The sequence below is a fragment of the Fringilla coelebs genome, assembly GCF_963513975.1.
Source record: "Fringilla coelebs genome assembly, chromosome: 3".
NCBI lineage: Eukaryota > Metazoa > Chordata > Aves > Passeriformes > Fringillidae > Fringilla > Fringilla coelebs.
In genome coordinates, this window is record NC_140030.1 from 92,782,851 (window position 1) to 92,798,686 (window position 15,836).

The window sequence follows — 15,836 nt, forward strand, 5'->3', positions numbered from 1 at the left end:
AGATGAAACATAAATCTTCTAGTATCTAGGAAAATAAATGAAAAATCAATATTATTTTAAGCAGGATGAGCTTTTATGAGCAGTTGTAAAGATTCATCAAAGGCTTTGACACAGTTTAAACATTTCCTGTTTGCTGGCATTTAAAGAAAAATGCCTTTCAAGTTTAAATTGTAATTAGAGAGATACCTCTTTAGATTTTTGTGAGCTAACCACAGAATGGAAATGGGAGCTCAATATGCTCACACAATATTTAAATCAAAAGTTCTTAACCGGGAATAAATGATTATTCCTAATTTATTATAAAATAAAATTGATGCTTTTGAAAATACATTTTGCTTAACTAAAACCAATATTTCATGGCAAAATGTAACATTGCATTTAAAAAAACCCATGGAGTCTGAATCGCAGCTTTGACATCTGTCAGATATAAGGATTTGTTCTAGTACTGTGTTTTAGTGATTTATTTGGTTTTAAGTGAACAGTTCTATGACCTCAAATTTGGCATAAATGCTAAAGATTATTTTTAGCTTAATGGGGTCTTTATTGTTTACTCTCTGTGTTTGAGGCTTTTTAAGTAGCATTTATTTGTTTGTTAAATTTATATCCTGTATTTATTTACAGATTTTTGTGAGATATTGGCTGTTTAAATGGGAATTTGTATTGCAACGTAGTTTTTTACATTTTCTTGGTTAAACTAATGCAAAAAAAATAAAAAGCCGAAATCCTATTTCCATAAACCTAATTCTTGATCATCCACCTGTTAAAGTATTCAGAGACTGAACTGTTAATGATCTTATCCACAAATACGATGTGAGAACTTGTTGAATAAATGTTATTTTTTGAATTCACACCCTTTTTTATGGATGAAGATTTTAATGAGGAGAACAGCTTGCAAAGGTTATTTAACAAATTACTTGGGAAGAAGTAGAAGGAAAACTGAAATTAATGTCTTGTGAAAGTAGGGAGAACAAAGACAGCTCTGAGGGGACATCCTAGCTGTTAATTACTGTAAAATTACTGAAGCATTGGAAAAAAGCAAGAAACATCCAAACTAAATACACATAACTAACAATTAAGCAGTAAGCTTGACTTTTATGATAGCCTTAGACACTGACCTAGCAGTTTTCTAGCAGCCTGCTTGAAGGAAATGCGGGCTGAAGAGTTTATTGTTGCTGTGCAGATGTCTTGCTTTCCCCGAGTAGCTGCCACTTGGTGTGTCTGAGAGACCGTGGGTGCTCACCGGTGCATCAGCACGAGGAAGTTTCATGGTGCTTCCACACTACCTGCAGAGATGAAAGCCAGAGTTAGTCCTGTTTTAGGAAATTGCAACACAGGCTTATTGAAAAAAATACTGTGTATCAGCTCTCTTGATAATGCCAACTTCAACTTCAAAGAGTTGAGTGATGCTATTTTTTTTTTTTTTTAATCCTAGGAAGGAATAGGACTGGCAGTCTTATGAAGGGAACTTTTTACCAAGATTTCCCTAGGTCTTTAGAATGAGAGGAATTACTGAGATATTGATAGATATCCATAATATTGTATGCTGAAAGTGCACTGAATTTCTGTCTGTCTCGAAGAAAGTGTAGACAAAGGTTTTTGCAGAGCAGTCTTGTGTCTATATCCAAGGAGGGAACAATCACTTTTTCCTCATGCTGTGAGGTAGATAGTAAAATTTACAAGAGATCACTTATCCCACAACTTGGAGTAGGTCCAAAGTCTCTTCTGCTTACTCTTGATGGAGTCTGGGCGTGATGGTTCTGTGTGTTTGGGTAGTCTCTAGTTGTGATATGAAAGAAATGGGAGTCTCTATTTTAAAACAGTCCACCTTGACCCCTACCTTTAATTCTGTCCTTGAAAATCTCACAATGTCTTACACATTGCCACAATTGCCCCCTGAAAAGCTCCCACAGTAATTTCTGAATGCAAGCATTCACATAGTAAGTTCTCTATCAGAAGTTCCATAATAAACTTGCCCTTTTTTATGAGACTCATTCTTGATAACCCACAATAATCCTGTTTTTTTTCTTATCAGTTACAAAGTTTCTGGTTGAACTCCTTCAAGGTTACACTCGGGTTCCTTTCATGGCCTGGTGATCGGTGTCTTACGAGCTCCACTCTTTGTTAATATCTGTTATCTGCCGTTGGTTGGGGTTTGTGTATTTGTGTGTTTAATTTATTGCCTCTCCTGTTCCTTGCCTTGTCTTTCATGTGGAGTAGCTGTTGGGCAGATATCCTTGCAGTTCCTTGCCGCGTTTGAGCATCGGTTTGAGAGGTGCTGGCTTGCACCTGGCAGTGCAGAGCCTGTCACAGTCAGGGCTTTGTTTCTGCAAGTCTTGGATGCCCTCAGTTAGGGCTGGGAGGGACTGTCAGGGCCATATCAAGTCTCTGCTGTCCTTCAGTCTTCTTCTGGGACAGTTGTCTCTGCCGTTTTTTCAGCATAATAATCTCCTTTCTCTGTTAGAACAATTGTGTCTCACAGTCTCTTATCTTTGTTGGGCAGTTGACTGGTTGGGTGGTGCCATCACAGGTTGAGTCTCTTACAGCAATGTATCACTCAGAATGTGAATGCCTAATCCCAACTGAAAGCTTCAGAGTGAATTCAGTGTTTGTCTGGTGCCGCGTGGTTCTCACCAAGAGTTTGGGTAGATGAGAAATAATACAGTGGTTGTTTAGCCATCTGGAAAGTGAAGTAGTTGCTGCAAGTGCTTATTGCTTTCTTCCCATGTTACCCCAAGACAAGAGGCAAGGAATGTCTAGCATAGAAAAGCCGTGAGCAGGAGTTCTTAGTGCCTCTCCTCAGTTGCCTTCTTGCTTTCAATGGCATTTCTAGATTTCATGTATAATTAGGAGAGTCCGTACTGGACACCTGATGTCGCAATACGACATGAAATGAACAACACTCACATGCTGAGATGTCTAACTCAAAAAAGCACATTTATTTTTGGACTTCGATATTTATAGAATTCTAAAAGTAACTATGGATTGGAGGATGAAATTGCTATTTCTCCAACCACACTGGTCAAACTAACAGTCTATTAATTCTCTCCTCTTCTAGAAAGTAATGCAAAATAATTATTATTTACATGAAAAGTGTGTGAGAAACTCCATTGCAAAAATGTAAGCATCAGAAGGCTTAGAAGAATTTTAGAAGAACAGGGTGACAACCTGAGAAAAAAAAAAGTTTGTTGTTTTGTTGTAATCATCTTATTCTGTCTTTCCTGATCGATTTCGCTTTTTGGAATGCAGGGTTTGGATCAGTGGTTTGTTTCAGTCCTTATCTATGTTACCATAGGAACATATACCAAATAACAGAAATATTAGGAAAGGCTTTTTATTTAGCGTAGTCTATAGCAAGGCTTAATTTGTTATTTTCGTACAACTCTGAGATCATAATACTGGATTTTTAGAAGATGCATATCTTTAGGTTTGATTATGAATAACCCAAAGGGAATCAAAAAGGTAGAATCAAAGTAGTCTTGTGCTTTGATTCCTTAGTACCTCTCTCTTTATAGAAAACATAACTTTTTTTTCTCCATTGAGGTGAATCAAGTCCAACTCGTCGGGAAGCAGTGAAAAGGAAGACAGCAGAATACCTTATGCGTGCTGAAAAAATTTCCAGTCTCTACCATAAAACCTCTGAAGATGCATCTGTTTCTATGGTAGGCTTTAATTAATTTTTTTCTGAATTAATGTTTTTCAGAATTTGTTATAATTAAGTAGCAAAGCATATTCTAGCTTAAGGTTCAAAAGCTGTCTAGAACGTCTCTTGTGGGAGGCTGGAGGAGTATTTTGATGTTGTCTTTCCGTTGAGTTGCCATTCTTTCTGATTCTTCATAATTTTACGAGGGGTGCTTGGTTTAACACAGGACTGCTTCTCACGTGCTTTCCTACTGCTCATGGTTGATGATGTAGACATTTTTCATCATGCTGAAGAATCTAAAGGTAAAAACCACTCTAGAGTGTGACATTTCATTTGACTTTTCCATGAGAATGCTGGTTGGTCCAGTAGGGAGTGAGAAACCTGTTGGTTTCTTTAGCCTAGCACATAGTGATGTATCACAAGTGAATCAAGCACAGGGTAGAGGGGATCAGATTAATTTTCCACAGAACAAGTCCTTAACAGAGCAAAGGTTCTTCCTGATCCTTTGAAATGTCTCTCTTGGATATGCTTGTGAGATCAGTTCCTTTTTTATTTTTGAGAAGTTTCTGTGGTTTTTTTTCCTACTTTCTTGAGCAGAATGCTTTTATCTGTGCTTGTACAAAAGACAAACAAAGCTTGTTCTAAGATACCCTCAATAAATATCTAACTTGCCCTTCCTTAAACAGTTCCTTTAGGATTTATCTGTTTCTACTTCAGACTTTTACTGCAGTCATGTTAAACTGTGTTATTGTCAATGACTGCCCTATTGCACTAAGTATAAAAGCTGCAAACTTCCTGACTTTCTAATATCAAGGGATAACAAAAGGGATAGAAGATTATTGCTTCTTACTTTGCACAGATCTAAAAATGCTTTAAGGAGACAACTGCTGCAAAAATTGGAAGCCTTCTAAAAGCTGTCTATCTAATAAGTAAATCTAAAAAGCAAAGACACTGATTTTTTAAGGGTAGATTATTTCATGTTGAGAGCCCACAAGTACAATTTTGAGGATGTTCCAAATGGGATATATTTTGTGAGGCTTGGAGTCTTGCTGTTGCTATGAACTGTACTTTGAACAATTTAATATTTTGGACAGATACGAACTCCTACTAGGTATTCTTTCTTTGGGTCAAACACCCCTGAAAATGGGGAAGAAGCTATATTGAATGGAATCCTCAGTGTGTTTGGAAACTGAAGAACAAGAGAAAAAAATCCATGAACAACCTATTTTTGCCTTTTTATAAGTTTAAAAACTAACTGTGGTTGGGAAGGAGGAAGAAATAGGTTGCATTTTTCTGTGTGAGCTTGAGAGGTAAAGTATTTCCTCTTTTATGCTGTACTGAATAAGACACATGCCTTCTTTGCAGATCCAAAGAAAAGCAGATTTAATTGGGATAAGACAAGAAAAAAAAAAGCAGACAGAATAAAAAATCATTCTCTTTCTGTGTTGAAACTCAAAATTGACAAATCACGGCAAATCTTGTTTTGTACAAAGTATTGCACCTGGCTGATTCTCCTGTTTACAAAAAAGGCCATGCAGCCATGATTTAGCCTTGTTTTTTTCCTAAATTTGTACATGTATTTTAATGTCCTTTATTTGCTGTTCTTCATAATGCATAAATGTAACTTTTCTCTTAGAATTTGGGAATTTGCTGATATTGAGGGCAGATGGTGCTTATGGGTCATGATGGTTGTGGTGAGGAACAGCTTGTTTCTTGTTCATAGCTGAAAGTTACCTGGGAGAAGGACTTAACTCCCAAAATTGTTGTGAGGGTAGTGGTAGGGACCACAAAGAATAAAGAATTGGCATGCTCTGTGCTTTTGCTTAATGTCTTAAGGAAAATGAAGAATGTGACTGTTCTCATGTGTTGGTTGCTGAGCAGGCCTGAATTCTTGCACTTTAGTTACTGCTTATTATTTTTATTTCCCAAGATAGTTTATATTGGAGTTTGCATGAATTATTCCACCCCACATGGACAGTGATAAATGCACTGGAAGAACCTCCATCTATAGACAGTGTGAATCTTGGGAGATACCAGTGGCAACTTGCAGATACTTTGTGTCCTTCTGCTAAAGACATGAAGTGCGTGATGGGCACAGTCAGTGCAGTACCTCGGCCCCTGTTAGGAGTGTCAGAGTGCAGTTTTGTTATGGAAAGCATGGTTCACTGCAGGGAATGTCATGGGCATTTGCACCCCAGTTGGAGGAAGAGGTCTGGCTAGTAAGTGGGCGTGGGCATTTAAGGCAAAGTGCTCTTGTTCATGACCTGGTGTCACAGGGCAGAACTGCTTTGTCACCTCTGTCTGCTGCAGGCAGCTTTGTGTTTCCTGTGATGCTCTTAAAAGGAGCAGTCATGGGCATCAGAACTAGGCTGACCTGTCCTTCTTACCCATGGAATTTTATCTCCTTCTCTTCCATCAGGCCAGAGAACTGTCCAGCAAGGGAAGGGGTAAGCTCAGAAGTGCAGGTTCAGTTATTGTCTTGCACTTCTCAGCCTGTCAGACCTCCCAAAGGCTTGGGATGCCGGCCATGTGCTGAGCCATGGGCTGAGCCACCTGCAGCAGTCTCAAAAGACTGTGCCCAGTAAATGTGCCCTCTACCATCTGAGCACCATATGAAGGTAAAGCACAGAGCCTGGCCTTCCTCTGGGGACCCAGGCAAGGAGGAAGTGAGCCATTCTTTCATGGCTGGAAATGCCAGGCCCTCGCCTGTTCCAAGACCAGAGTTCCCTAAAGAGGCAAAAGTCTGGTATTTGAGAGCTGAGAAGCAAAATTGTCCTGGATGTCATGGAAACCAAATGAAGAACAACTACTTTGTTACTTTCCAGCGGTGTAGCTCTCAAGGATAGCATCCTTAGCAACCACCCTGCTGCTTACAAGTTCAAGTGGTGAAGAGAGGAGTGCAAGAAGATGGTATTTGGAGAATCCTTGGCATTGTTAAAGAAAGGTTTTGGGTAGAGGGCTTAAAAGAAACATAAGGAATTGACTCAGCTGTGACCTTGAGCTGGGAACTCATCTGAGTGTCTTGTAAACATTTAGAAAAGCCTTGCTGTTACCCATAAGAGTAGGAGATGTGGAGACAGCTTCTGGAGCTTTTAAACAGGCGTGTGAACCTTCTGGAAAAACAAGCTGCAGCAAATGCTGTCCACTTCTTCTTCCTTTGGTGCAGCACAGCAGCCTCAAGGGCCATCTCTTGGAACAGTGCTGCAGAGAACTGTGTAAGAGCAGCACTGGGTCATTTTGCAGATTCTTAAACTGCATTTTCTCCTCTGCCCCTTTATAAGTAGTGTCTCTGGGGACCCACTTCCAAGATGAGTGGGAGCTGCAGCAACAGCCTCTGTATCCCACTGGCCTGACCATCAGAAAGCTGGAGTCTTGCATAGCTGTCAGCTGCAAAGCCCAGCACAGGCTGTGGGGCAGTTTTAACTTTGGTAGTTTTTATAAAGCATATTTTTATTCCCTCTTTGAAATTAGTTCTGATTCTACTTATGCCTAACTTCATATATTCAGAGTTGTTTCTTTTTGCACCATTATAAAAGCTGTTGTCTTTTAAAATGTCAATTATTTTTGATTTTTCAAAGCAATTTAGTAACAAGAGGTACATGCAAACCTGATGCCCGAACAGAAGAAGCAATACTAGCAATACTTTTGGTTTCCATAAGATATCCTCCTAAAATTCTCATTACATGTACATGAAAATGACATGAAGTATAAAGAAAATGCACTGCTGTAGTTCTGAGATATAAATTTAACATAAAATAAGAGATTCAGTCTCAGCTTCGAGCATCACATCCAAAGTGTGTGCCATCTTCAGGAAAAGTGCATTCCCCAGCTGGTGCTCACTGAGGACCTTCTGAAGCTCACTGTAGTTCTGTCTGGTTCGGATGCAGGCAGAAATCCAACCTGGTTTTCTCCTGGTGCAGAGAGAGGAAGAAGCCAGGATGTTTGCCATACCAGGAGAGCTGGAAGCACTGTCACAGCCATGAGGCAGATTCCAGTGTATCTGCATCAAAACAAGACATCTCCTTGCTGCAAGTGAAGATCTGGCTATGCTACAGGTAGACAGATACTGAAATATCAGACTCAGACCTCTGAATGGCAAAGGGAGATTGCATTTTTGATGTGCAGATCTGCACTGGTGGTCATGAAAGTTCTCTTTTCTTATCCTGAGGATCTGTGGTGACTGATGTCAAAGGTGGCAGCATTAGCAGTTAAATTAGCAGAGCTTTCTGGGTGAAAGAATGAAGAGGGGAACATAAAGATCAAATATTTAATTAGAGGGAAATCCAGGAAAAATAGCAGTTGTGTTGGGAAAGCTTTGAGAGACCAGTGCAAGGGGCATCACTGGTTGAGCATGTGTATTGCTTTGAGCAACCAAGGAAGGACCAGGACTGCACCATTACTCGTGTTTCACTGCATCCCAGGAGGAAAAGGGTGCAAGGAACCCCACCACAGATGCTGGGGTGCCCCCAGTCTGAAATGTATACATGGTGTGTTTTTTGGGGTTTCCCTGTGCGAGGCCAGGAGCTGGATCCTTGTAGGTCCCTTCCAACTCAGGATATTCTATGATTTCCCATCAAACGGCGTTTGTGTCACTGGGCCAGGGACAGTGCTCTTGCCATAAATGAGGTTAGCATGAAATGCCTTTTCTCTTACTTGACTGGTGGAGTTCTCTGTCTCCCTCTGCTCTTATCCCTGCTGGCAGTGATGCCAAAGCTGAGGCAAGGGCTATGGCCATATTCCTTGTGTAGCTTACAAAACCAGAGCTTCCCAAAGGCAAGCAGTGGCCACAGGCTGCTGGGTCCTTGCAGGAGCATCGCAATCAGCATCAGCCTTTTCCACTTGAAATCTACACATGGTAAAAGGGGGTGGTGAGAGGGTGGGAGAGGATCTGGTGATGCCTATCCTATCTCTGGATAAATCCAGCTATACAGCTCACAGTGTAGTCTGGAAATAGAGAAGATTCTGGGATACCTGAGCAGCATGCTGAGCATTTGGACAGGCTGCTGAAGGCCTTCTGCAGGCAGAGGTAGCCTGACAGTTTGTTCAGAATATTTCTCTCATTTCTAAAGGCAAATGAAGCTTTTAATTTTTTTTTTTTTGTTATCCTCCTTCCTGTATGTTTTGTTCCTCTGTTTTTTGATGAGAGTGAGGGTTTTTAGTTATTTCTCTTCTTGCTGCCTAGATGCTGAGCTTGGATTTTTACTCTATTCAGAGGAGCAGGCTGTTTCATAGAGTGCTTAATTGCTGTAGTTTTGGGAATTGTTCTGGGAATTTAGAGTTTGCTTCCAGCCTGCTTCACAAGAGAATGTGATGCCTTCCCATCATTGGGCTCTTCTATTAGACTTTTGAAACAGTGAAACCAAAGTACTATAAAGGGCAAAACTGATAAAAATGGAGAAACCTGCTGGGAGCTGTGGATGTGATTGTAAATCCCTTTAAGGTAAGAAGTGACTGTAGAGCACACATATAAAAATCAGTGTGTATACACACTATTACTGACTGTGCCACCACTGGTCACATTTTAGAGAAGGACCTAAAATATATATATACTGGGGCTTTTTGGCTCTTTGGACAGGATGGGTGCAGAAATCTGATTGTATAGCATTATTAGACAACTATTAACTTCTGCAGAGATGTATGAACTTAATTAATGGTTGAAATGTTATTCATATGAGAAAATATTAAAAGTGTAATTATTGAGGAATGGTTATAAAATGTAATAGCAAGCAGATAGAAGTGAAAATCTTTTATAGTAGTCTAGAGGATTAGGAAATGTTCTCTTCCTTTAAATGTCTTCCTTAGAATGCTTTTGAAATCTTGTCATGAATAAACTGTGTTAGCACAACTCTTTGTTTCAAAGGAAGTTTTTCATTATTGCAGAAAAATTGCCTACTCTCAAAATACTTTCAACAGCTCTCTGGAATGTGGAATTGAAATTAGGTTTGGAGAAAAAAGTTCATGTAGAGTTTTCCTTTTTTTATTCTTCTTCCTGTTAAAGCCTTTAGTTTTAGATTGTAGAATCTAGGCTGTTTTCTCTTAACTACTGTTGGTATTCCTGCTTGGCAGGGCTTACATGACAAAACAATTATCAGATCCATACAAAAAAATGAAGGTAACTAAGATACTCCCAAACACTGAGCCCAGAAAAGCACACTTTTCTCCAAGCTTTTTGAACATGCATTTATGGTCCTTTCTTCTGGATTTTGTGGGCAATCAGTGCTTTAATAAGTACTGATTTTTAGGAAGGAATTTGGGATGAGAGAATGTTGTCGAGTGAATGGGGAAGGCTTCGAGGAGTTGCTTTGGTCTTGGAGGATAGCACTGTACGGATGCCTGAGGGGCAAAAAATAGGGTGGCAGGAAATTGCTCTGCCTAGGTCAGGATCTTGGAGTTCCTCATCCCAAGGGAAAAATTTTTGATTTTTCCTGATTCTTAAGCATTTAATCCACAGTATATTTGCTTGCCAACCATTTTTCTTTGTGACATAGCTGTTAAATATTGCCTCAGAATGCTGACCTCCCTCTTCCTTTGCACCTTTGTGTGATAGAAATCTTCTTGGGGAGGCCTGGTTATGCTTCAAAGGAGTTTGGCATTCAGCAGCTCTGTAAATGAAGTTACCTTATTTGTGAGGAAGGGATACAGGTCTGTGGTTCTGCTAGAAGCTACATGTTGAATTTTTGGAGGAAGATCTAATAAATTCTCTCAGTTGGCAACTAGAAACTGCTGAAAATATTTGTTCACATGCCAGAGGTATATGGGATGCTTAAAATGTTGATCTTTGTCCCAAAAGACTTCCAGTTGAAACGCTGTTTCCCCCTCTAGCTTGCAAGCTTTGAATTTGCTCTGAGAAACTACAAAACATAGTATGGACAAATATCTATGTATATTAGCATATTAACTACTTGAATAGTTAACACCTGCCAATTTTCTTGCTGTGGTGTTAATTTCTAGATTAATGATACATAGCTAGTTACTTTTTTCTAAGGCAGCTTTAGGAATCATTTCTGTTGTGCACCTTATTATTAAAAAGATTTCATACAGCTCACCAGAGAGCAAGAGAACCCCATTTATAATTCTATATTTTATGTTCTTCAGGCTTAAAAAGCTTCTAATTTGCTTTCTCCTCCTCAGTGATCTCTGAATTATTTTGTACCCAGAATACCTGTAAGGCTTTGATTGATTATTATTATGTGGTAAGAACTAAGTAATCAATTTCTGGGTTCCATTAAGCATAGAAAATATAAAAATTCATTCCTTTTTTCTTTTTTAAATTTTTGTTTTCAGTGTTATCTTGACTTTTATTTACTTGCAAGTTGTTTTTTTTCCCCCCACTAAGGACAAACAGAAAACTTCTCCTTTCATCTTCAGTCTCTCTGATTTATGATAAATTTAGTTTCCTTCGGCCTGGCATTTGCTTCAGCAGGCAGTCTTCCTTCAAGTACCACCCTGATTGATGTATAATCTTTGATATCTTCCATTAGCCTCCAGGATCACTAAGTTCAAGGCCCTCTTGGAACCTAAGGAGCCCTGCCGAGGAACTGAAGACCTTCAGAGTCCTTGGGGTGATTGACAAGGTAATTCTTCAGTGTCTCTTCAAGAATTCAGTCATAAATCGACTGCATGCTGACATTTTGTCTTTGAAGCTGTGGATCTTAAGGATATGAAACAAAAGGGGAAAATGACTCAAATGCATCTGCACTTTAAAATAACAAAAGTAGAAGAAAAAAAAGGCTTTTATCTAAGCAATTCATGTAAGGTCATGCAAAATGTATTTGAGCTAAAGGATAAGGTACATGTTTGGTAGCATTCAATAGGATGAGGCCTGTTTTTCAAAAATGAAATCATGGTTGCCGTGCTGGGCTAAGGACAGGTTGATGTGTTTTCAGTTGAGCAGCCTGGTGGATACTGAAAATATAGAAGGGTAGAAATTCTTACTTTTGAACTCTTACTTGAAATGGGAGCTGGGGACACACACGACTGTTCTCCTTCCCTGAGAATTCAGAATTGAAATCCCTTGCCAAGACAGAGATTCAGCAATGAAGCCAAGCTTATTTTTGAGTCATGCAAATAATGTCTTCCAGAATCCCAGGATAATACCCGTCTGTAAACAGTAAAGGACCATACGGATTTTTTTGCAAGCCTAATTAAGAGACCAGAAGAATTGTTGGGTTGTTTTGATAATGCTGATTAGTTACCACCTTACCAAATACTTTTAAGATGATGCATTATTCAGCAGTGTGACAGTGGCTAATGCAGACTGTAACGGCTCGTTTCCTTTTTGCTGTGCCAAATCCCTTGTGTCTTTTGATAGTTCCTTATGTAGTCCCTAGTTTGTGCATGAGCTACTGATGCATGGTCAATTTATGCATTTGTAACGTGCATCAAAAACCTGTGGCTCATCCCTTGAGGTCTGTATTTCTTGGTTGCTTTTTCTTGTTGGACTGAAGCTAGCTATTGGGACTGGGTTTTGTTTTTCTTTGCCTGTTTCGTGGTAATTGTGTGCATAAGTTGATAACTTCTCCTTAGGGGGCTGTATACATTAGGTATTATGGTTGTTTTTATAGCACACAAGGTTTTCTAAGCTCTGACTTCATATTCATTGTGTCTTCTTTCCTCAGTTGTAAGTACAGAATTTAGCCTGTATTCCACTCTGTATACATATCAGAGAGACATGTTGGAAAGACCACCTACCTGTGGCACCTGTTAGTAGGTGCTAACTAAGTTAGTAGCCACTAAATGGATGCAGTGTGCATGGATTTTGTGAGTTATTCTGACAGAGTGAGCCTGCAGAAATGTTGGAAATGGATCCAGAAAGATTTTCTCAATATCTCCATTATTGTGTAGTGCTAATGAACAGCTGCTGGAAAAGATGCTTGACCAGAAGGAACCTTTTGCAGTCCTTGGTGGTACCAGATCTCCTTAGCTCTCTCTGAGCAGTTTCTGTAAGCATCCCAAGTGTGAGCTGAACAGATCTTTGAAGCAGAACTGGGGAGAATCAGGGTTCTAATGATGACAAAAACACAGGATTCTCTGAGCTGAAGATGTATGCAAGGAGTAGCAGGCCTGTGCATACAGCTGGAATGCTCCTGTGTGAGCAGTATCATAGGGCTCAGAGTTCACGTTTAATTACTGTGTAGAAAAGGGAGCCGGATTCTTTCAGGTGTCTTTGTACTCTGTGTTCCTTCTTCCAGATTCTCGTGCCACAATCTTAGCTTATTCTGAGTATGCTGGTTTTTAGCATGTATTTCTAGGGGTCTGTAAAATTGGGAGGCAAATGAAAACCTGCTCTATGCCCAGAGAATATTTTATTTGGTTTTATAATGCATACACAAAATGCATGTGAATATGAAACAAAAGTGTGCAATGTATCTGTGGGCTGGAGATGATGTCCCTGCCTTTGGTTTAAAGCACCATCTCCCTTCCTTCCTCACCATTTCCCTCCTTCTCTGCTTCCATATGCCCTAAAGCTCTCATGATGGAGAAATCCAATCAATGTGTAAGTATCCTTGCTGCAGCCAAGTAGATGACATAGTGTGCTTGTTCCTGAAAATGGATTTTGGTTTCCAGGGCCAGCATTGAAGATGCTATGCTTTTGGGCACAAGGCTGTAACCGAGTCACCACCATGCGGAGTTTTGCCTGAAAATACTCTTCCATTCTAACCCTAAGGTAGCTGCTTTGGTTTCAGCAGAAAATGGGGGTGTGGTAAGCCACTGGCATTGTAACTGCTGGCTTGGCTAACCCTGTGCAAGACTGGCTTAAACACACCAACTTAAAATGGTGTTGGTTGGTTTGCAGACTCGTTCTCCCGCTGCTGAAGCCCAGAGTGGTGTCTGCCTGCTACAGTGCTGCCTCGAGAAAAGCAGCTGTTAACCTTCCCTCATTCAAATGCTGAAAGGTTCAGTGCTTTCCCTTAGAGTAATGTCACTCTTTGTTCTTCTTTTGAAGCCTCTTCAAGTGTTTTGAATTGGCTTCATTTTCATGGACAAAATGCTTGTTGCTACCTGAAACTCTGGGTTTTTCAAACTATTTTAGACTAGGCAGAATGGTTAGATACTTAATTTTAGCCTAGTTTATTCCCAGTTTGCAATCTTTCTTTCCCTGTCTGCCCTTTCCCTTCCTTGTCACCTCAGTAATTTTTGTTGCTTTGACCCTATTCTGCTAAATCTGAGAGCTAGAGATCTTAGCGTTATTAAACTCCTTAAATTATTGTGAACATTCAGGGAAGTATGCCCATATGTGCCTTGCTTCCATCCTTCTGCTTTTGCTCTCGTGCAAAGGCTGCAGTATAAATCTAACTATTTTAGTAGACCAAAGTGGACTTATATTTTGCTTGAGGAAGCCTTTTTTTTTTTTTTCTGAGTTCTGCTGCTGCTGTGTTTGCTCACTTCACGGTGTCAAAAGGTAAGGAGGTGGTGTTTGCAGGTATTTTATATGTTTAATATGTAAAGAGCCTGCTGGTGAGTAGGTTTCTGAAAATGGAGGTGTAATCTAATTGTAAAGGTGGCTTTTGTCCTGCAAACCTTGTGAAATGTGAGGTGCTGCTCTTTGGGCAGCAAGGCTCTTATTGATGTTACCAGAGGTACTGCGTTGGAAACAAATACCTAAATATTGTAGCTGTTGTTATCACCAACTACGAATGATAAATTATTTTATCATCTCATGCACCTTAAAGTAGGAAACTTCTTTTTTTGGAATAGGGAAGAGTTTTGCTTTCAAAATTTGCCTAATTAAAAATCAAGGTTGCAGGTTCTGTGCTGAGTTTCTGCCCTAGGCAAATCTTTCCTTTGAAGCTACAACCGGCCCCTAAAGAAACGACTTTGTTATGGTGCTGCTGGATACCTTCACAGTGCTGTTTCAAACCCAATTTCTTATTCTTTAGAACCCTCTGTTATTTAGATTCATTCAATTTAAAGATTCACCTTGAAAGCAGAGTGCATTAAGTAATAACTATGCCTCTGTAACCAATGGCTGTCTTTTATGTCTCTTCTATCCCCTCCCCAGTCCCCCATCAAGGCACACTGTCGGTACTGGCACTGGCGGTGTTCAGTTCTCCACAGCTGTCCATGCATTTGAGCTTGTTGTTCAATACACTGTTAAGCTTTATTATGAAACCTAATAAAATCATATACTCTCATCAGGGCCTTGTGGTAAAATTATTTTTGGAGTTTCTGAGATGGATAACGTTTTTTAGAAAATGGAAGCAATTCTGTCAATTGTGAATATGGGGGGTTTTGTGTCTCCCATGCTGTCCTGAGAAGCCCTAATTCTGGTGGCTGTACATTTTGGTGAAGTGACTAAAAATATGCAAGAGAACCAAATTAATATTATTAATTATTTATAAAGTGTGATCACTCATTGTCTGCTTAATGAGTGAAAGTGACAAAAGGCAGAAATAGGTAGAATGTATGTCAACTTCACATGCACAATCTGCAGACCCAGAGTAGAATTCAAACAGGTTATGGCTAGTTCTAATGAAATTTAATCAGAGGGGTTGGAGGAGTAGTCCTTACTTACGGCAGCATGTGTGGTGTTGTGCCTGAGTAACAGACACAGCTAACTATGTCCTGTTAGTGTTTGTTAGGAACTTAAATATTCAGCCTTTTATTGTGAGGGGAGATTAAAGACTGTTGCAGCTGTGAAACCGAGTTGACCGTAGCAGATGTTTTCTCTCCCCTGGCTCTCAGGTGCACTCTGTGAGCACCTTTAGATCATCTTACAGATTTGACTGAGTGGCTGTGTGTGCCTAAGAGGTGTGGGGGAAAGGGAGCTGGAATGTACATACAAACAGGGCAGAATGGAAAATAGCAGTAGAAAAACGTCAGAAATCTGCAACTGAGTAATAATAGAAACTATTCATACAAATAAACTTCTAATAGCTGGTTTGATGTTTTGATAACCTTTTAGTTTCTTAAGTGGCTTGCCAAGTCCTACAAAATCAAACCAACTACAGAGTTATTGTCGAAACTGATTTCTTGGCTCACCACCTTCCTTTCCCTACTGCTGTGGGATTATTCCTAAACTACTGTCAGGCTTCAAGCCCCAAGTGACAAAGCTTGCTCAACTTTAAGACGTAGTCTGTCTGCCAGTTATGAAGGGTCCTGTCCCTTCTTCCCTGCCCCCAAACACCTGCCACTTGTTTTCCTGAAATCTTTCCATTTACACAGATCTGAACATTTCTCAGTGTTTGTTGTTGTA

The 15,836-nt window shown here is 39.8% G+C and overlaps 1 protein-coding gene across 3 annotated transcripts in view; it reads left to right on the forward strand.

Annotated features, from left to right (window-relative positions):
- The window catches only part of RPS6KC1 (ribosomal protein S6 kinase C1), an 85,118-nt gene that overhangs the window by 33,776 nt on the left and 35,506 nt on the right, over positions 1–15,836 (forward strand). For all 3 annotated transcript variants that reach the window (XM_084201900.1, XM_084201898.1, XM_084201899.1), the window contains exons 8-9: positions 3,541–3,659; positions 11,122–11,214. In XM_084201900.1, coding sequence (XP_084058026.1) covers positions 3,541–3,659; positions 11,122–11,214 — 212 coding nt within the window. The remainder of the gene's footprint in view (positions 1–3,540; positions 3,660–11,121; positions 11,215–15,836) is intronic.